The sequence below is a fragment of the Salvelinus sp. IW2-2015 genome, linkage group LG26 (genome assembly GCF_002910315.2).
Source record: "Salvelinus sp. IW2-2015 linkage group LG26, ASM291031v2, whole genome shotgun sequence".
Taxonomy (NCBI): domain Eukaryota; kingdom Metazoa; phylum Chordata; class Actinopteri; order Salmoniformes; family Salmonidae; genus Salvelinus; species Salvelinus sp. IW2-2015.
The window spans coordinates 8,932,035-8,955,103 of record NC_036866.1 but is presented as its reverse complement, the minus strand read 5'-3'; the positions used below and the strand labels follow the sequence as shown (position 1 = coordinate 8,955,103).

General features: G+C 43.0%; 1 protein-coding gene across 1 annotated transcript in view; it reads left to right on the top strand.

The window, feature by feature from the left end:
- The window catches only part of LOC111952475 (adenomatous polyposis coli protein 2-like), a 44,017-nt gene that overhangs the window by 8,323 nt on the left and 12,625 nt on the right, over positions 1-23,069 (top strand). The window contains exons 2-8 of the mRNA XM_023971169.2: positions 13,476-13,637; positions 14,988-15,078; positions 15,250-15,541; positions 15,746-15,854; positions 16,787-16,900; positions 17,108-17,194; positions 22,173-22,259. Of these exons, the coding sequence (XP_023826937.1) occupies positions 13,497-13,637; positions 14,988-15,078; positions 15,250-15,541; positions 15,746-15,854; positions 16,787-16,900; positions 17,108-17,194; positions 22,173-22,259 (921 nt within the window). The 5' untranslated portion in view covers positions 13,476-13,496. The remainder of the gene's footprint in view (positions 1-13,475; positions 13,638-14,987; positions 15,079-15,249; positions 15,542-15,745; positions 15,855-16,786; positions 16,901-17,107; positions 17,195-22,172; positions 22,260-23,069) is intronic.

The window sequence follows — 23,069 nt, the reverse complement described above, 5'->3', positions numbered from 1 at the left end:
GAGACTGAAAAGATTTTGCATAGGTCCTCAGATCCTCAAAAGGTTTWACAGCTGCACCATCGAGAGCATCCTGACGGGTTGCATCACTGCCTGGTATGGCAACTGCTCGGCCTCCGACCGCAAGGCACTACAAAGGGTAGTGCGTATGGCCCAGTACATCACTGGGGCCAAGCTTCRTGCCATCCAGGACCTCTATACCAGGAGGTGTCAGAGGAAGGCCCTAAAATMTGTTCAAGACTCCAGCCACCCTAGTACATAGACTGTTCTCTCTGCTACCACACGGAAAGCGGTACCAAAGCACCAAGTCTAGGTCCAAGAGGCTTCTAAACAGCMTCTACRCCCAAGCTTTAAGAGTCCTGAACATCTAATCAACTGGCTATCCCCCTCTTCTACGCTGCTGCTACTCTCTGTTATTATCTATGCATAGTCACTTTAATAACTCTACCTACATGTACATATTACCTCAATTACCTCAACACCGGTACCCCCTGTATATAGCCCTGCTATTGTTATTTACTGCTGCTCTTTAACTAAGTATTTGTTATTCTTGTCTCTTATTTTCTTAAAACTGCATTGTTGGTTAAGGGCTTGTAGTAAGCATTTCACTGTAAGTTCTACACCTGTTGTATTCGGCGCATGTGACAAATAACATTTGATGTGATTTGATCATATGTCTGTCATTGGGACCCATGTATGGTTTTAGAATCTGTAGAGACAGCTATAGCTAGCAAAGCCTTTCCCTTCTTGGTGTAGGCTTGTATAAACAAAAGGCCCAGGGCGTGACACTAAGATTATGCAATCTTCTTTAGTGGTCTTTACCATGCACATATCTCCCTTTACATCTGACATGTAATACTTCCATGTAATTGATGAAAACAAAATGTTGCGGTCACTTTTGAAGGACGTGTCCCCAGAGACATTTATCGTTTTGGGTCTGGGTCATTTAAGAACTTGTGCACAGAGTCGAAGGCTTTTGACTGGCAAGTGAATTCCAGTCAACTCCGATGATAACACCGTATTGATTCTTCACTTTGTGAGCATGTACAGAAGATTCAATCCCAGCTGTGACAAACTGATAGAAACAGTCTAGCTTTTACAGTCCATTCCCTAAGCTGGGATGGCCAGTCAGTTCCAGGCTAGCAAAGATCGGTTCTGTTAGCATTAGCTGTAACGTTAGCAATGTTCTAGCTAAGAAGGCCTACTAACTATGTTCTAACTATTGTATGTGCTGACAATGCTGTGTAAGCTATGTGCTAGCTCAATCAACAACAAAAGAACACTCTGCTCTATGATATTTCCCCGTGCYAGGACAATCCTTCTGTAAGCTTAGGATGTGTCCAATTGTCATGACAGTCACCATTTTGAAAGAAGAAAAACATCTGTGTCTGGAAACCTCACATAACTTCACCATTAGGYAATAAGCATTTGATCAGATTGCACAACTTCTTCCCCCGTTCACAATATCTGAATAATTCATGTTCTGYGTTTCATTTTGGATTAAATTGTAAATGCTCCTCCTACTTGGGTCAATCGAAGTGTATTGGAATGACAGTATATTACCTGGCCTTTTGACCCCAAAAGCTCCATCTCTGTCAGTATGGGCTCGTCTGACCCCATGCTCAATCCATGGAAGTGGGTTCCTCCATTATTGGAAAATGGGGCTGTGGTGATGCATTTCTTGTAAGATGGAAAATGTCCCTTATACTGCTTCATACGTATAAGAACTAGTTTTCATTAAACACCTGTGTTTGACTATATATGTTTTGGACCAAATTGACCATAATAATAGGTAGGATCCAACAACCTGAGCACGGCCTCATTGTTAATCCGTAGCCTATGGCTATTATTCTATTGCATTTTATACTAGCAAAATACTTAATAGCGGTTTAGACATTCATCAACACCTTGAACGRACCCGTGGTACTGCCCTACTGTGAGAGCCTTGTTGATTTTTAACCTACACCTACAGTATGATAAGATTGATTCTATTCAATTGTGCACAAGGACAAGACAGCCTGGTTGAGAAGAGAGATTCTCAGGCTCGCCATCTTCACTGGCAGGTGACGTTGCCGTGGTAACCAGACAGTCTTGGAGTGAAAGGGTGATGTAGGAAGAAATGCAGCAGTGGTGGGCYGGCGTGTTGGTTGGGGGAGAATCCTATTATGTATGCTACTCCTGTTCTTTGTTCCGGCCTCACATTCATGGCCTTCGTATGACTGTACCAATAATAACAGTGATAGCGTAATAAAAGTAAACTTATAGCTATGATAATCATGATAATGCAAATCTATTACTAATCTTTTTTAAGACTGAAATACATGCAGAAGTTCAGTAATGATAGAAAATTAGTAGCCTATTTTTATTATAAATAATTATGAGTTTTTATTKATCATTACTAATAACAATATTGTTACTACAGTATAAGTTGTGGTAAGAATGTTTTTACGGATTCGACTAGGGGATGAATTATTTTGTACAAGCTTCCATTGACAGACAACAAACCTGCTATTAGTGGCTAATTACTTAAACAAATTACCATAATTAGGAAAAACAAGATGGGAGAGGCAACAAACAGCTTGTTTGGCTCCGACTAATACTCATGGACCCCTGGACTTGAGCCCTTGACTGCTTAACCACAACAGACAATACTCAGAAACCAAATGTGCTTGTTCTTTCAGACTCAGATCCCCATTTATGTCCACGCAGCGTTTAAGTCATCGTCCGTCAGGAGAAAGTGCTCTTGATTAGCCTCTGTTTCGCATGACTTGGTTCGCTGGCTACACAAGRGGCAGTTGCATCCAGTGGATGTGGCTCAGACCTTTGGCTCCTATTGTGTTTGCATGACTGGAGATAGAAAGAGCCTGCTGTACAGAGCTTACTAGCTAATCAGCCCTAGCCCACTGCTGCTGTGGGGCATCTATGCTCTAGCATGGTTGATGTTCAGCCTGACCTTATAGGCGTGAAATGAGGCTCTGTGTTACGCTTTGTTTCTTTAAATTGTCTAAACATGGTTATTACAAAATCCTAAACTGGCCATAAGTCCATTTGGGTTCATCTTGCCACACTGCTCCATAGAGAGTTGGTGTGTACTGTGTTACTCACAGTAGGTGAGATAGTAGTGCCAGCTGAAGGCTGACTTCTTCCAGGTCATGGGTTGTGTAAGTTCTGGCTACRGCATATATTAGTCACTCACTGATCAAAATAAACATTCATTTAATGTCAGATTGCGGTTCTGAATGGAAACTGCACAGACCAGTTGTGAAGTAGGCAGCACATCATGTCAATGGCATTCGCTTAGCTGGTATCAATAGCCTTACACTATATGAGATGCCCACTTAACCACACACAGCAGGGGTGTGATGTCCAACATGGTTGCAGGACAGAGGATATGATATGGCATTTTTTTGCTCTATGACATCGATTACCCCTACCCTTCTATTACCCCTTCTGCTTAGTTCGCCTTCATTCATCTCATCCTCTCTTTTACCACCTTTTCTGAGCGTGAAAAGGGGATTGGCTGTTGCCATAGAAACTGTCTCGAACTGTAGCACGCCATTGGCAGGCTCGCTAACACTCGCACGGCTCCGTCTGAATTATATTCCTCTTGGGGACGATTTCCTCCTCCAGATTATCCAGCATGCATTGCGGCCCCACCAGCAGCAAATAGGACACAACATAAAGAGCCATGTAGGGGGGAAGAAAGAGAAAGGGAGGGGAAAAAACGCCAGGGAAATAGTCATCACCTGACAAATGTCACTGKAATTAATGCTTTTGCCACCGGGGCAATTAAGATGGAAGAAGGTCGTGATAACATTGGCCCGCAAGCCAGCTCATGAATAAATTGCTTTGATGGAAGAAACCTAATGGGCAAAATCAACCGACTGTATTGAATTCCCTTTGGACCACCATTCAGCACGCCCTCTCTCAGTCTCTACTCACTATCAGTGGCTGGCCTTCAGTAACACACTGCCACACTGCCTTCAAAGCTGTCCAGCAGAATAATYAATGTGTTTCATGTCTCCCACTTTGAAATGATAAAGAGAGTGGTGTGTTCAAGGCATGGGCAATGATGTGTCTCCATATGTCCACAGCCATTAGCTAGACATGCTGAGGCTGCTTTGTGCAGGCCGGATGCATATATTATCTTGCACCTGCCTATTTTCAGTACATATTGCCTTGCTTATTTCTATATGTGGATACAGATAAATGTGTAAAGAAATGCGACTCACTGATGGGAAAAAGTAGGAAAAAGACCACCTCTCTCATTGCTCCAACCCTCTGGGTTTATGGTAGAATGGCCAGACGGAAGCCACTCCTCAGTAAAGGCTCATGACAAACCGCTTGAAGTTTGTCAAAAGGCACCTAAAGGAATCTCAGACCATAAGAAACCAGATGGCCTGAATGCCAAGCGTCACGTCTGGAGGAAACCTTGCACCATCCCTACGGTGAAGCTTGGCCATATACCACAACCCTCTCGGGCCTTATTGCTTAAATATAAAACATTTAAACACGTACAATACTACATCAGCCTGATCTCTATTTTGTTCCACTGTGAATTCCCTAAGTGGTGACAGACACGCAGTAATGAAATGCAGTGCTATTCCAGCGGAGGGTTTGCTGCACTGACATTGCCTGCCTGCCCGAAAGCAGTGGTCCATAGCCTGACCTTTGTGACCCGCCAAAGGCGTAGATGCCCTCCCCAGTAATATAGAAGTGGCCTGAATTGTGCTGGTGTGTGCAGAAATACCTCTAATGTCTGGAAAGCACCTCCCCCCTCATCAGCACTGCCGCTGCGGGGAGGAAATCTCATCACTCAGGCTGACAAAGAACTGGCCGAGGTCCTTTAGCAATTCAGATGGCTACATTGTGCAGGAATGAACGTCTGTTCAAATGAAATTATGTGTCGTCAAAATCCATTGAATAAGACACCTTTTTTTGTGTATCTCTGTGTATTCATAGGAGTAATTCTTAAACAAATGTTTCCAGATAATATTTACAAAAATGAAAWGGTGGACTGTATAAGGAGGCCAGGTAAGGAGTGATGTTACCACTATGGTGCATCTGTAAGAATGAAGGAATCATTGTTGGAGACAAGGTTTCCAGTTCAGGGTATTTATTAACTAACAATTAAGCCCAGCACAAGGACACAAGAAGTAGGATGGAGATTTGATGGCTTCTAAAGCAGGTAGGTTAGTTTGTGATACAAGTTATAAGCTTGTGGTAGTGGCTGGAGCGGAATCAGTGGAATGGTATCCAAATACTTTCCAGKCATTATTTTGAGCCGTCCTCCCCTCAGTAGCCTCCACTGAGAGGTAGATACAACACATTAACAGAGAAGACAAAGTGCCATAACTAAGGAGAAATGTAAAAGTATAACAACCATGCTAACCAAACAAAGTTGTCAGGAGAGGGGGCATGTCCAGAGGGTAATTAGGGAATAGGTGGGCTGGCATGATCCTTCAGAACAATAGTAGGGCAGATGGATGCGCTTGCGCTCTCTGAAAAGCCAACTATGTTTACATTCTCAAACTACTTGCCATGCAAGCTTTATGCTTGAAAATGATGTGTGAAATTACAGGCCCAGGAGAATCACTGTCGCAGGTGCTGTTATCACCAGTCATGAAGAGCAGGAAGGCGTTAATAATGCACATCTGTCACTGTCGTCTGAGTCTCCATAAAACGCAGTGACTGACTGCTTCAGGCATAATGCACAAATGCYTACTGGCTTCATTTGTTTTCATTGATGTCAAGGTGACTAGGGGGTGAATTTGATTTGTTTCTATATAATTGCATTAAAGCCACCAGAAGTGAGTCGTATTCGATTTTTTGCATGCGTCATATATTTATGATACACTTTCAAATCCTTGAAATCTCATTAGCAAAGCAGCAATGGCTCCCTGCACACAGTCATTTATCAAAATGGCTGCGCTGTATTCCCTCACTGACAGCATTTCTGATGTTGTAAAAAGAGGTCCAAATCATCAAAGAACATAGCCCAGACAAAATCTATGAATTTGATGCATACATAATTGATGGACACAGAGGTTTTAGAATGATGAGCAACTATAATAAGTATGCTGTAATGTCAATTTGATATGGTTTGGTATTCAACTGATGTAACCAGCAAGGCTCCCGAGTGCCGCAGCGGTCTAAGTCAGTGCAAGAGGTSTCACTATAGTACCTGGTTCAAATCCAGTCTGTATCACATCCAGCCGCGATTGGGAGTCCCATTGGGCGGTGCACAAATGGCCCAGCGTTGTCAGGGTTTGGCCGGAGTAGGCTGTCATTGTAAATAAGAATTTGTTCTTAACTGACTTGCCTAGTTAAATAAAAAATCTCATACCATAATAACATCCAATATCTGTACCAATAACAGATTCTTAACCAGATTAACAAGATGCTTAAACAAAACACAGAGCATCTGTGTTACTGTGTCATGAGGCTTGAAAACGGGATAGACGCTCGCTGCCTTTTAGTCCTGTGTCTGTGTGTTTTGTAGCATATTGAATGGCCACACACAGAGTGAATACAGGCTCGGCCAAGCACAAACATTGATCAAAACGGAGCTAAACTTGATTTGACAGATGATACGTTTCTCTGTGTACCATCTGCTGCCAACCATACACTGCAGAGAGGAGAGATGTGGCCGTTGTTTATATGTATGGAAGAGCCCTAAGCATTGCTCTTTCTATGTATGTTGTTTATACAGTACATTTAGAAAGTATTCACACCCCTTGACTTTTTCCACATTTTGTTGTGTTACAGCCTGAATTGAAAATGGATTCAAAGTGGAATTATGTACAAACAATACTCAATGATGTCAAAGTGGAATTATGTTTTTCGAAATTTGTACAAATTTATTAAAAATGAAAGACTGAAATGTCTTGAGTCAATAAGTATTCAACCCCTTTGTTAWGGCAAGCCTAAATAAGTTCAGGAGTAAAAATGTGTTTAACAAGTCACATAATAAGTTGCATMMACACTGTGTGCAATAAWAGTGTTTAACATTATTTTTGAATGACTACCTCATCTCTGTATCCAACACAATTATCTGTAAGGTTCCTCAGTRGAGCAGTGAATTTCAAACAAAGATTCAACCACAAATACCAGGGAGGTATTCCAATGCCTCAKAAAGAAGGGCACCTATTGGTAGATGGGTACACATTTRAAAAAGCAGGCATTGAGTAATCCCTTTGAGCATGGTGAAGTTATTAATTACACTTTGGATGTTGTATCAATACACCCAGTCACTACAAAGATACCCAGTTGCCAGAGAGGAAGGAAACCATTCATAGATTTCACCATGAGGTCAAGGATGACTTTAAAACAGTTACAGAGTGTAATGGCTGTGGTAGGAGAAAACTAAGGATGGATCAACAACATTGTAGTTACTCCACAATAATAACCTAATTGACAAAGTGAAAAGGAGGAAGCCTGTACAGAATAAACATACTCCAAAACATGCATCCTGTTTGCAACAAGTAAAACTGCAAAAAATGTGGCAAAGCAATGAACATCTTTGTCGACACGGAGCCCCGCCGCTCCATCACGACTGGTCTGCCGACGTAATTCCATCCATTGTGCCTGAACCGGCCTTCGTAATTCCATCCATTGTGCCTGAACCGGCCTTCGTAATTCCATCCATTGTGCCTCAACCGGCCTTCGTAATTCCATCCATTGTGCCTCAACCGGCCTTCACCGGACGTCAAAGCAGAAGCTTCTACTAGCCCCGGCCTGCTAACTTTTTGAACGCTGTGTCTCCCGCTTGCTAGCGTACTAACGACTACCTAGCGGCTTCCCTGTTTCATCTATTGCTGTTCACTGGACCCTATGATCACTTGGCTACATAGCTGATGCCTGCTGGACTGTTCATTAATCATGGTACTCCATTTTGTTTATTTTGGTTATCTGTTGGCCCCAGCCTTGAACTCAGGCCCTGTGTGTAGTTAACTGACCCTCTCTGCCCAATCATCGCCATTTTACCTGTTGTTGTTGTCTTAGCTAGCTCTCCCAATCAACACCTGTGATTGCTTTATGCCTCGCTRTATGATTCTCACTAATGTCAAATAGCGCTTGTATACTATTGTTTAGGATTGTTATCATTGTTTTAGTTCACTGCGGAGCCCCTAGTCCCACTCAACATGCCTCAGATACCTCCTTTGTCCCACCTCCCATACATGCGGTGACCTCACCCAGCATAACTAGTGCGTCCAGAGATGCAACCTCTCTTATCGTCACTCAATGCCTAGGTTTACCTCCACTGTACCCGCACCCTACCATACCCCTGTCTGTACATTATGCCCTGAATCTATCCTACCACGCCTAGAAATCTGCTCCTTTTATTCTCTGTCCCCAACGCACAAGATGACCAGTTTTGATAGCCTTTAGCCGTACCCTCATCCTACTCCTCCTCTGTTCCTCGGGTGATGTGGAGGTTATCCCAGGCCCTGCATGTCCCCAGGAGCTCTCATTTGTTGACTTCTGTAACTGTAAAAGCCTTGGTTTCATGCATGTTAACATTAGAAGCCTCCTCCCTAAGTTTGTTTTACTCACTGCTTTAGCACACTCCGCCAACCCTGATGTCCTTGCTGTGTCTGAATCCTGGCTTAGGAAGGCCACCAAAAATTCTGAGATTTCCATCCCCAACTACAACATTTTCCGTCAAGATAGAACTGCCAAAGGGGGAGGAGTTGCAATCTACTGCAGAGTTCTGTCATACTTTCCAGGTCTATGCCCAAACAGTTCGAGCTTCTAATTTTAAAAATGAATCTCTCCAGAAATAAGTCTCTCACTGTTGCCACCTGATATAGACCCCCTTCAGCTCCCAGCTGTGCCCTGGACACCATATGTGAATTGACTGCCSCCATCTATCTTCCGAGTTCGTTCTGTTAGGTGAACTAAATTGGGATATGCTTAACACCCTGGCAGTCCTACAATCTAAACTAGATGCCCTCAATCTCACACAAATTATCAAGGAACCCACCAGGTACAACCCTAAATCCATAAACATGGGCACCCTCATAGATATTATCCTGACCAACTTGCCCTCCAAATACACCTCTGCTGTTTTCAATCAGGATCTCAGCGATCACTGCCTCATTGCCTGCATCCGCTATGGATCCGCGGTCAAACGACCACCCCTCATCACTGTTAAATGCTCCCTAAAACACTTCTGCGAGCAGGCCTTTCTAATCAACCTGGAAGGATATTGACCTCATCCTGTCAGTAGAGGATGCCTGGTCGTTCTTTAAAAGTAATTTCCTCACCATCTTAAATAAGCATGCCCCTTTCAAAAAATGTTGAACTAAGAACAGATATAGCCCTTGGTTCACTCCAGACCTGACTGCCTTCGACCAGCACAAAAACATCCTGTGGCAGATTGCACTAGCATCGAATAGTCCCCGCGATATGCAACTCTTCAGGGAAGTCAGGAACCAATAGTCAGTTAGGAAAGCAAAGGCAAGCTTTTTCAAACAGAAATTTGCATCCTGTAGCTCTAACTCCAAAAGGTTCTAGGACACTGTAAAGTCCATGGAGAATAAGAGCACCTCCTCCCAGCTGCACACTGCACTGAGGCTAGGTAACACTGTCACCACCGATAAATCCACGATAATCAAGAATTTCAACAAGCATTTCTCTACAGCTGGCCATGCTTTTCTCCTGGCTACCCCAACCCCGGCCAACASCTCTGCACCCCCTGCAGCTACTTGCCCCAGCCTCCCCAGCTTCTCCACCCAAYTCCAGATAGCAGATGTTCTAAAAGAGRTGCAAAACCTGMACCCGTACAAATCAGCTGGGCTAGACAATCTGGACCTTCTCTTTCTAAAATTATCCGCCGCCATTGTTGCAACCCCTATTACCAGTCTGTTCAACCTTTCTTTCGTATCGTTCGAGATCACCAAAGATTGGAAAGCTGCCGCGGTCATCCCCCTCTTCAAAGGGGGTAACACTCTAGACCCAAACTGTTAAAGACCTATATCCATCCTGCCCTGCCTTTCTAAAGTCTTCAAAAGCCAAGTTAACAAACAGATCACTGACCATTTCGAATCCCACCGTACCTTCTCCGCTGTGCAATCCGGTTTCTGATAATYGTCATGGGTGCACCTCAGCCACGCCCAAGGTACTAAACGATATCATAACCGCCATCGATAAAAGACAGTACTGTGCAGCCATCTTCATCGACCTGGCCAAGGCTTTTGACTCTGTCAATCACCGTATTCTTATCGGCAGACTCAACAGCCTTAGTTTCTCAAATGACTGCCTCGCCTMGTTCACCAACTACTTCTCAGATAGAGTTCAGTGTGMCAAATCGGAGGGCCTGTTGTCCTGACCTCTGGCAGTCTCTATGGGGGTACCACAGGGTTCAATTCTCGGGCCGACTCTTTTCTCTCTATATATCAACGATGTCGCTCTTGCTGCGGATGATTTCCTGATCCACCTCTACACAGACGATACCATTCTGTATACATCTGGCCCTTTTTGGACACTGTGTTAACAAACCTCCAAACGAGCTTCAATGCCATACAACACTCATTCCGTGGCCTCCAACTGCTCTTAAACACTAGTAAAATTAAATGCATGCTTTTCAACCGATTGCTGCTCGCACCCGCCCGCCCGACTAGCATCACTACTCTGGACGGTTCTGACTTAGAATATGTGGACAACTACAAATACCTAGGTGTTTGGCTAGACTGTAAACTCTCCTTCCAGACTCAAATTAAACATCTCCAATCCAAAATTWAATCTAGAATCGGCTTCCTATTTCGCAACAAAGCCTTCTTCACTCATGCTGCCAAACATACTGTTGTAAAACTGACTATCCTARCAATCCTCGATTTAATTTACAAAATAGCCTACAACACTCTACTCAGCAAACTGGATGCAGTCTATCACAGTGCCATCCATTTTGTCACCTAAGCCCCATATACCACCCACCACTGCGACCTGTATGCTCTCGTCGGCTGGCCCTCACTACATATTCGTCGCCAGACTCACCTGGTCCAGGTCATCTATAAGTCTTTGCTAGGTAAAGCTCCGCCTTATCTCAGCTCACTGGTCACCATAACAACACCCACCCGTAGCACGCGCTCCAGCAGGTATTTCTCACTGGTCATCCCCAAAGCCAACACCTACTTTGGCCGCCTTTCCCTCCAGTTCTTTGCTGCCAATGACTGGAACGAATTGCAAAAATTGCTGAAGTTGGAGACTTATATCTCCCTCACTAACTTTAAGCATCAGCTGTCTGAGCAGCTTARCGATCGCTGCATCTGTACACAGCCCATCTGTAAATAGCCCATCCAATCTACCTACCTCATCCTCATACTGTTTTTATTTACTTTTTTGCTATTTTGCACACCAGTATTTCTACTTGCACATCATCATCTGCACATCTATCACTCCAGTGTTAATTTGCTAAATTGTAATTACTTCGCTACTATGGCCTATTTATTGCCTTACCTCCTCACGCCATTTGCACACACTGTATATAGACTTTTTTCTATTGTGTTCTGGACTGTATGTTTGTTTATTCCATGTGTAATTATGTGTTGTTGTTTGTGTCGCACTGCTTTGCTTTATCTTGGCCAGGTCGCAGTTGTAAATTAGAACTTGTTTTCAACTGGCCTACCTGGTTAAATAAAGGTGAATTTTTTTGGGTGTAAAATAAAATTCTGTCTACTTTCCACCAGACACTGGGAGATGAATTCACCGTTCAGCAGGACAATAACTAAAACACCAAATCTACACTGGAGTTGCTTACCAAGAAGACAGTGAATGTTCCTGAGTGGCCGAGTTACAGTTTTTACYTAAATCTACTTGATAATCTATGGCAAGACCTGAAAATGTTTTTCTYGCTGTAATGAATACGATGGGAGACAGAGAGCTGGTTTCAAGCACAGCGCACAGCAGATGTTTATTTGTAAAGGACCACAGGAGGAGGCAGGTAGCTGGGTCCAGGGGCAGGAAGGTCATACACAGGGGGTCCAAAAAGGCAACAGTACAGGCAGGGAAAATGKTAGTAWCGTTGTCTGGGAGATCAGGCAATAGGTTGATAACAGGAAATCCGATAGGCTAAAGTACAAGCAGGGAATAGGCAAAAAGGGTCGTTAGTGAGCCAGGCAAAAACTATCATACACGAGAGGATTAAATTACGGGAAAACCAGCGCTCCGAATAGAAGRGTGTCACAAAACAAACAATACCTCACAATAATGGGGTGCAACGAACTYAACTAAATAGTGTGTGATAATGACACACCGGTGTGTGAACAGGTGATCAGAATTCAGGTGATTGGGATCTGGAGTGAGCTGCGTTCAGGGGATCTATGTGTTTGAGAGTGTGAGCTGGATAGTGAGCTACTTTCAGGGGATCTACGTGTTTGAGAGTGTGAGTTGGAAGCAGACGTTACACTAGCAAAGATAAACAACCAATTTGACAGAGCTTGAAGACTATAAAAGAATAATGGGCAAAAGTTGCTTGAATAATTTTGAAAATGATGATGTTGCACAATCCAGGAGTGGAAAGTTCTTAGAGACTTACCTAGAAAGACTCACAGCTGTAAGCACTGCCAAATGTGCTTCTACAAAGTATTGACTCAGGGATATTTATTTATTTTATTTCCACTAAATGTGAAAAAAAWWTATAAAAACATGTTTTCACTTTGTCATTATGGGGTATTGTTTTTAGATGGGTGAGCTGTTTTATATAGGGACTGGGAGATTAGTCAGGATCGAGGGAAAACGCACASAGCAAAGTACAGAGAGAACCTTGACAAAACCTGCTCCAGGGCGCTCAGGACCTCAGACTGGGTCGAAGGTTCACCTTCCAACAGGACAACAACCCTAAGCATACAGCCAAGACAACGCAGGAGTGGCTACGGGACAAGTCTCTGAATGTCCTTGAGTGGCCCAGCCAGAACCTGGACTTGAACCCGATCGAACATCTCTGGAGAGACCTGAAAATAGCTGTGTAGCGATGCTCCCCATCCAACCTGACAGAGCTTGAGAGGATCTGCAGAGAAGAATGGGAGAATACAGGTGTGCCAAATACAGGTGTGCCAAGCTTGCAGCGTCATACCCAAGAAGACTCGAAGCTGTAATCGCTGCCAAAGGTGCTTCAACAAAGTACTGAGTAAAGGGTCTGAATACTTATGTAAATGTGTTATTTGTCAAAAATAAAATAAAAAACAACAACAACATTAAAACCTGTTTTTGCTTTGTCATTATGGGGTATTGTGTGTAGATTGATGAGGACACTTTTAGAAAAAGGCTGTAATTTAACAAAATGTGGAAAAGGTGAAGGGGTCTGAATACTTTCCGAATGCACTGTATTATGAAATAAACTGCCTGTTTTCCTATAACTGTTGCTGCAAAGACACAATGGAATTATAATAAGCAATGCATAATGTGCTGGAGTTAGCCATGAAAGTTATCTCCAACGCTCATTAACCTCCGGCCCCACTTGTTCTTCTGCCTTGCAGGGACCACAACATTGTCTGAAGATGGCAAACTCCACGGCTTCCTATGACCAACTAGTCTACCAGGTGGAAGCTCTCCGCCAGGAGAATTCCCACCTGCGTAGAGAGCTGGAGGACAACTCCAACCACCTGTCCAAGCTGGAAAACGAGACCACCGACATGAAGGTGAGAGAGGTTAGAGGGACAACCCCAGGGCTAAGGGAGAAGAATAGAAGGATAACATTGGGGTGTTGATTTGATGATTGGTTAGAAAGGTGGAATTTCAACCATTTCCAGATTTCCTTGACCTCTTCATTTGTTATGTTTGTTATTTCTATCCATCTGGACTTAAGATTTTTTTAAATATGAAGACACAGATGAGAATATGTTGCTTTGATGCTCATAAAGATGGCAGCAATTGTCATTTGTTTTTTAAAAGGACACATTTTTCRTTTGGGATTTTCTCTATGCCTACATGCCCTCCATTTTGTCAAGCCATGGCTAATAGTATGATTTAGATAGAGATAGGACATTTCCCCATTCAAAATCCACTCAGTTCTGCCTCAGATGGATAGAGTTCAGCCCCAATTCTGAAGGATGCTGTAGACTTCATGTAACTCCTTCGCTAGTGACCCYGTTTCTCTCCTGAGTGACTGAAGACACTAATGCTTCATGGCTAGAATTCCTGGCCTGGATAGACGAGGCACTGAGCTACCCTTCAAATCATTCTTCTTTCTGCACTGATCTAACCAGTTGTCCTCGTTACAGTAATGYTACCACCAGGGATTGAGACAAGCTGCAGAGGAAGAAGGAAACCATTAGACAATATAGCCCGCTAAGACATTTTCTRGTTATCGATTATTTTGCTGCTTGAAATCCCAGCTTGTCTGACAGGATATTTCTTCTTTGATAGTCATTTTTGTCTCTGTGGCTAAACCTGCTTCAGATTTCTATACACTCCTCCCTGTCACAACATGTGCAATTAGGGTTTACTGTTAGGTATCTGTCTGTTTGTCAACAAAACYTTTGGCTTTTATAGACATGCATCATATAATAGTCTGGATAGGTCACCATTTTGAGATTTAATTGTAGGTGCCAACCCCAGTTCATGCTGGTCTGCCCTATCACTCCTCTGGCACACAGCTGGATTCTCCCCAGCTAAAGCCTTTATATTCCTGAGGGCAGCTTGAGCTATCAGCAGACAACCAGGACGCTCTGTAGGGAGCTCACAAAGCCAGACACTGGTGGCAAACAGACCTAACCTTCCAACCTCAAAACAACCCCTTGGAGAATATTGATTTGAGGAAAAGGCTTGGATTTTACATTGACTTGGCTGTGATTTCAGGCGGCCTACTGAGGAAAAAGAAAGAACAGGAATAGGAGGCATACAGTAGTTGCTTTGCTTTTTTCATCTCTAGGAGGWCATTGTAATCCCAACAGGTTGTGACTCATTTTTGGTTTCACTGTGGCCACAACAATTTCATTTGACTGGGTTTCTGGTTGGACACAGATAGTGAATTGCTTTCTCTTCTCTAGGGYGTTTTGAAGGGGCTGCAAAGCAAACTGGAGCTGGAGGCTGGCACTTTGGCCTCCTCCGGGAGGACTGATGTGCTGGACCAGCTCAAAGGTATGTGTGCCTTAACTGTGCTTTTCTGTCTATTATCTCACCATTTAATGTCTGTTTAGACTGATATTGTACACAACTCATTAATTAATTCAATATCAGCCATTTCAATCATTCATTTTTWGAAAATAAAATCATATTTATTTTTCCAAATATGAATGACATTTCTCTCAGAGTTGCACATGGACTTGACCAACTACTATGAGCTGAAGTACCAGCCGCAAAACATGCGCGTTCTCCCAGACAGTCTAGCCAGTCTGGCAGCTCAGTCGGGTGACATGGACGATTGTCTGGCCTGCTTGCCTCCCTCCTCCTCCAGAGCCAGGAGCCCCCTGCGGCCTTCATCCCGCCAGAGCTCCTCTCTGTCTGGGGAGGGCACGGCTGTGCACCCTGGAGCCCTGGCCAAAGCCATGCTGGGAGACGGACGCATTACGGCCCAGCATCTGGAAGACCTCTACAAAGAGAGGTTAGCACTTTACCATAGTTCAATCAGATGTATGTATTACTAGTAATACTAAACCAAACATCTTTAAAATAATACCTTAAAAATTATAATTCACTATAAATCACTAGTCCCTTCAAAAAAAAAAAAAAGCGAGGTACTATGAATCCCCAGTGATGTTGTGGTGGATGGTAGTCAAAGTGTTAKATGTATCTGGGTGTGTTCCAGAACGATGCTGCTAAGTGAGATAGACAAGGAGGAGCGGGAGCGTCACTGGTACTACAGCCAGCTCCAGGGACTGTCTCAGCGGCTGAACCAACTGCCACGCATCGACACGGTGAGAGCACTTTAACACCACTGAGTCTCCAGAATATTCTCTCCTCACAGTACTCAGACACAGTGGACCATAACAGACAGCAGTACAGTACAAAGTATACTTGTACTCAGCACTCAGTTGCAGGAAATGTAGGCACTTTTTTAAAAACTGTCGCCCCCTCGTATTTCATTGTGTGCTTGTTGTTTGAAAATGACTCTTTGGAAACAAGTTTAGAGTATGAGTAGAGCATTACTTTATTCTTTCATAGACAGACACAACATGTCTTATTGCTCATTGCTTTCTTGCATGTTCATTGTCATGAAATCAACTCATTATTGTTTTAACAGGCGCACAGGCGAGAGTTAAACCATCAAATAGAACAATGAGACAGATATTTCACAGGATGTATAAATGTGAAGCATCCACTTGGTGTTTCCACTCACTACCAAATATGGTGATGAGAGGAAACCCAGTGGCCGGCAGTGTGAGAAGATGGAGCGAGATGGATTTTGGCCGACATTCTGCAGATTCTTTCGTCAATGAAACATTCGGTCTCCATACAGTTCTCTTTCCAAAACTATAATCTGTAACAAACAGAGTGGACTGCTTCTTAAAGACTTTACCCTTTGCCWAAGTAAAAAAAAAAAATGTTTAGAAGGAGTGCAAGGGCGAATTCAGTTATTGCACACGCGCACTTCACAGAGTAGGCGTTCRKTAACYYAAATATGCAAATAAATGCTAGATTGCGCCAGTAGGATCTCTCTAGCTCATGCTTGGTTCTGCCCACTTGGATTAATTTGGTCCCATTGGAAACAACAGGCTCTGGTCTATCTTGGGTTAAATCTTTGGTTAAACTCTTTGACAGAGAAGCTAGCATCCATTTAGTTTCAGAATGCCCCTAAATGGAGGCTTGTGTTGTGCGGAAACTAATCTCTTTTTCCTTATCTTAACAGTTCTCCATACAGATTGACCTCATTCGCCAGCAGCTGGAGTTCGAGGCACAGCAGTTGCGTTCTGTCATGGAGGAACGCTTCGGAACCAGCGATGAAATGGTCCAGAGGACACAGGTAAGGAGAGGCACTCTGCCKTGTCTGTCTCTGTCATGGCAACACACACAGTAACATTTGGCAACTGTTCACATCTTCACATTTTACATGAAAATACCAAGATATTAAAACTGCCCTCAGAGGGTGTTGTACAATGTTTGGACAATGTTTGTCGTGCCACAAAATGACTGTGGCGACTAAAGACTCTCTCTCTGTCTCCCCTCACAGATCCGTGTGGCTCGTCTGGAACAGCTYGAGAAAGAACTACAGGAGGCCCAGGAGTCTAGAGGCACCCAGGAGAAGAGCCTGTGTGAGGTGAGAACACAGTTCGGACATATAAAGTTTGTATTTGAAAACTATTTCTAGATGCATATTTTCAGTTTTTCCCGAACCCACTTCAGTCGCGCAAAAAAAGGAGGCTCACGCTGCTCTTGCTGGCACATGTGCAGATCAAATACACCGCAGTAAGTATGATGAAGAAGTTTACATGTCCTTATAATTTGAAAGATCGCTCATAAAACCAGGTSTTTTAATCGGCGTATGCTTACTTCGATTATGACCTAACGCCGATTAAGATAAGCAGAGTAAGGTTTTTACATGACTAATGCCATACTCGGCTTACTGCCATAATCAGTTTAATATCAAATTATTAGTCTGCATGTAAACATACTGTATTCAGAGATTGAGACAAGCAAGTGACAGTGACAGATAATCCTGTGTTCTGTTTTCACAAAATTATTTTGTACTGTAAAAATGAAAGATGACAAGGATTATTTCCTCTCAGAGGTGATTTATTTATTTCACATTGTCCGCCGCCTCAGTAGCTTTCAGTCAATTTAGATCATATTGTCAATTTTCCTCGTCCTCACTACTTCCTCTCCTGAGTTGAGTTGAGTTGATGTTATTTTTACAGGGACAGTGCACATTAATSAACGTTTCAGTAAAAGTGCCGGAGCTCATGCTTTCTGAGGATGTAACAGTGATGATGGCTATTGYGCTTCCTATCAAGCACTTTGAGAGCCTGTTTGTAGACAGACTGAATAGGTTTTAATGTTGTACAGCAAGCTCGGGCCCAACTAGTCAAGCAGTATGTTAAGTGGGGGAGTATCATAGATTTGAAGTACAGTTTTGCTACCTCTGTAGTCAAACAATTTCGTATAAATCGGCAAATTAAGCTAGGTTTGAATTACCTTTTTCACATGCTTTTTAAGAGAGGTTGGAATCAGTTTTCACGTTCGTCGTATAGAGGGAGACCAAGGCGCATCGTGATTGGAAATACATTCTTCTTTTAATGAAGAATAAAACAAAAATAACAAAACGAACGTGAAGCTATAAACACTGAGTGCTGACATGCAACTACATATAGACAATAACCCACAAAACAAAAAATGTGAAAATGGCAACCTAATTAGGATCCCCAATCAGAGACAACGATAAACAGCTGTCTCTGATTGGGAACCAATTCAGGCCACCATAGACCTACATTTACATAGACAATATCAAAACCCCATAGATATACCAAAAAAACCTAGAGAAGACAAAACACCCATACCACCCTCGTCACACCCTGACCTAACCAAATAATAAAGAAAACAAAGATAACTAAGGTCAGGCGTGAACACAAGTATGTCAGTACTTGTGTCAGATACCACCTGGAGATTCTCCCCTGACACATAGACATCTGGCTCAGTAGCATCTGTTGCCCTTTGTGAAGAACATGCAAACAGTTTTTTTCACATTGAGATGGCAAACACGAGTCACTCAGCCACTTTGTAACCTGGACCATTACAGTAGTGAGTTCTTGTGCAGCTTGTGTTTTGCTCTTTGCATGCACATATATCACTGTATCATCTGCATACATTGAACTTCAGCCCAGTACAGACAGAAAGGCAGATCATTAATGTTACAGGCGAACAGGAGGGGCCCCAGTATTGACCCTTGGGGCACACCCACATCATAGCTAAGAGTGGGCGACAGCTCATTACTCACTCTGAGACACTGAGTTCTGCTCTTCAAGGTATGATTTCATCCATCTCCAAGGCATCGGGGGAAAAGTTGAACTTGAACAATTTTTGTGATGAGAAGTCTCATGGTTAACAGTATCAAAAAGCCTTCCTTAGGTCCAGAAACACAGCCCCAACAACGCCCCCTTTATCCATCTTTGGACTTCACATTTTCTAGAAGAAAGCAGTTGCCGTTTCTGTGGAGTGTTTCGTCTGAAGCCAAACTGCATGGAGTGTAATGTGAAGGGCTGTTGTTGAGCGTGGGCAATCAGTTGTTCTGCTACACACTTTTCAACAACCTTTGACACCACAGGTAGTATACTAATGGGCCTGTATTACTCACGTCAGCATGAGCGGTTATTATTGGCCGACTTCCATACCCTTGGAAACACCCCGAGCCAATAGATGTGTTGGTGCCTTAGTAATGGCCAATGAGTGACTCTTTTGTAGTTTTTAAGAAAGGTAGATGGTCCAGCCCAACCACATCTTTTGGCTTAGAGTCTTTGAGAGCTAATCACCTTAGTTACCTTTTCTCTATCTCTCTCTTCTCTCTATCTTCTCTTCTCTCTTCTATCCCCTCATCCCCCCTCGTCTCTCTCTATCCCCTCTTCTCTCTTGTCTCTCTCTATCCCCCTCGTCCTCTCTATCCCCACCTTCTTTTCTTTATCCCCCCTCCAAATCTCCCTTCACTCTCTCTCTCTCCTCCATCCCCCTCTCTCTCTTGCTCTCTCTCTCTCTATCCCCCTTCCGTCTCTCTATCCCCACCTCTCTCTCCATCCCCCCTCCCACTCTCCCTCCATCCCTCCCTGCTCCGTCTCTCTATCCCCCCCGTCTCTCTAGTCCCCTCCGTCTCTCTATCCCCACCTCTCTTCTCTATTCCCTCCGTCTCTTCTATCCCCACTCTCCATCCCCTCTCTCCATCCCCTCCGTCTCTCTATCCCCACCTCTCTCTCATCCCCCTTCCTTCTCTCTATCCCCCTCCGTCTCTCTATCCCCACCTCTCTCTCTATCCCCCTCCGTCTCTCTATCCCCACCTCTCTCTCTCCATCCCACTTACCATGCGCTCTATCGGTGCCGTGCTGCTATGCAGAACACAGGCTTTGCCCCTCTTTAGCTCGGCTCCAATTGGTCGCTCCTCCCAAAGAGTATAGTGTTGCTTGGGCACTGCAAGCTTGGCACAGCAGGAGTGGGTGTTTCGGTTGAGTGGGTCTCAGACCAGCCCGTTTAGGTGTCTGTGTATCTATCCTCTGGGGCTCTGTAGGAGAATAGCAATGAGTTCTCTAGTACCAGGATGCAGGAAGAATGTGAATTAAAAGGGACAACAATAGACACATTGTTCCATGTTTTTCTGGGCTATTGTCAACCATCTTGCATCACACAGAAGGTTCCTATGCAATCCATTGTAAGCGTTTGATTATTTATTTGAACTGTGTGGCTACGACAATTAAATGGGTGAAAGCCACGGCAGATTCAATCCATCAAAACACAGACACATTTAGCATGTTTATCTTGTTATCGGCGAGATCACACTTTATTCTCTTACAACATGATGGAGCTATTCAGACTAGAATATGTCTAATAGCCCTTCCCCTTTGTCTGAAAGCTAGTCTTCGGTGAGATCAGGCACAAGCCTGGTTACCATGGTGATCGACTGGGGGGATGAAAGAGTTGATAGATGACTCTCTGAAGATTTGTGATGGAGCCAATCGGTTTGTTGAATCCAAATGGAGTGTGTCTGTATGCTGGGAGTGTGCAACTCATACCTTATGAGAAAAGACATGAATGTCTGTCTGCAGAGCCAATATTAAGATGCAGGAGGTGAAATTAAATGTATTGATATCGGTTAGTTGCTACTGACAATAACATCTCACTCTGGTGTTCACTTCAGGAGATACTGATGCTGACTACTAAATACTTTTTTATGTTTGGACAGCAAATCTAGGTCATTTCTTTTTTTCCTATTATCTACTAATGCCAGAGGCTGGATACATTTGTTATTTATTCTGGCCTATTTATCTGGTATAATTATATTTGCACGATAATTAATGGGATCTTAACAAACATTATTTTAAATTAGATGTTCATAATCTTTCTATTCAGATGTAATTATTTAAAAATAAGTTTGTTAAACCCAATAAACTTAACCAACTCAAATTTGAATACATACAGTATTGAATATAATTATAGAATATAATTTATCTACAACGATATTAGTCTATTTTAGATAATCTCTTCTATTTTAAATAATCAATAAGATTGTAATTTAGACTGAAATMAATAACATAATACATTTTTTCAAGGGCACTTGAAGGTCAGTCTTGATTTGTTTTGGATGATATTATATCAGTACTTTGACTCCAAGTATCGATTTGTACAATTTTTATAATATATACAGTAAATCAAATGTATTTATATAGCCCTTCTTACATRAGCTGATATCTCAAAGTGCTYTACAGAAACCCAGCCTAAAACCCCAAACAGCAAGCAATGCAGGTGTAGAAGCATAGTCAAAGGTTTGGACACACCTAGTCATTCCAGGGTTTTTTTATTTTTGGCTCTTTCTACATTGTAGAATAATAGTTGAGACATCAAAACTATGAAATAAACACATATGGAATCATGTAGTAACCAAAAAAAGTTGTTAAACAAATCAAATATATTTTTTGATTTTCTTTAAAAATAGCCACCCTTTGCCTTGATGACAGCTTTGCACACTCTTTGCATTCTCTCTGGGATGTCTTCACTGTTATTCTACAATGTAGAAAATAGTAAAAATMWAAAACTCTGGAATGAGTAACTTTTGACTGGTACTGTATATATATATTTATTATGATTTTTTTCTAGGTAGTATTAGCTAGCGCTAGTCGGCTGTACCTGCACAAAACTCTGGTATTTTTCATCCTGTTTTCCATCTTCTTTTTCAGTTGAGCCAAGATTTTTTCAGCACTTTTATTTCCATGACTGATCAACATTTTTCTCATGCTCTCTCGTCTCTCTGCAGCCGACATATAGTGAGCAATATGCTTAGGAAATTGCAATAGAATCACAGTATAGAATCGCAATACATATAGAATCGTGACAATCGCAATACATATCGTATCGGCAGCGATGTATTGTGATAATATGGTATTGTGAGGCAATTCTCAGCCCTAATAGAAAGTTCTAAGCAAACCGCCTGCAATTTACTTTTATGCTACAAAATGAGAAATTATTAATGTCAGTTACTTGACCCTTATTGACATGAAGCAGTTTGAAACCATGTCATTTACGATCCCTCTCTTTCTTTGCAGACCTCAAGCTGTGAAAAGCAGCCTATTCCAGAAACTGAACATGCGTTGACTGGTTCTGCTCTGGATGCACAAGGAGATGGAAGCAAAGTAAGGCCATCTTCACATCTTTAGTAATAATGAATGGAGTTTGCATTAGTGGCTCTGCATTTTTTAGATGACTATTTGTGTGTGGACAATAATCAGATCCCATCGAGCCATGTGTASTGAAAGTCGATCTTAAATGCTTATGATAATATTCAACCACCATTTTCCAACAGGGTATTTCGATGGTTTTACATATGTAACCCTCTCACCAGGCTCGAATTTGACTCTTACAATATTACCTTACTTAGATTTCTGAACAACATGGGATATTAGGTGAGATATTAGGACATAAGAATCCCTATTGTAAACTCGCTAGGGTGATTACAAACTAGAGTATTAACTTCAGATAAAATGATTAGGTTTCTTCCTAGGTTCTGGCCTTTCTATGGAGTTTTTCCTAGCCACTGTGCTTCTACATCTGCATTGCTTACTGTTTGGGGTTTTAGGCTGAGTTTCTTCTGTACGGCACTTTGTGACATCGGCTGATGTAAAAAGGGCTTTACAAACGAAGCATCGGGGAGTGCTGGCTTTCCGGTTGGTGGTGACGTCGGGTCCGGGGGCCGCCACCGATAGAACCGGGGGTGCCTAAGCCAGCTCGTCAGGCTGTCACGCCCAAGCTGGCTCGAGAGGTTTCTTGCCCCGGTTGGCTCGGAAGGCAGCCATCCCACGTCAAGCCTCATCCAGATCGTCAGGTTTTTACGCCCAGCCGGCTCGTCAGGCTGCTACGCCTCCGACGGATCATCGGGCTCCCACACCTCAGCGGGATAGACAGGCCTTTATGCCTCAGCCGAATCGTCAGACTCCTATGCCTCA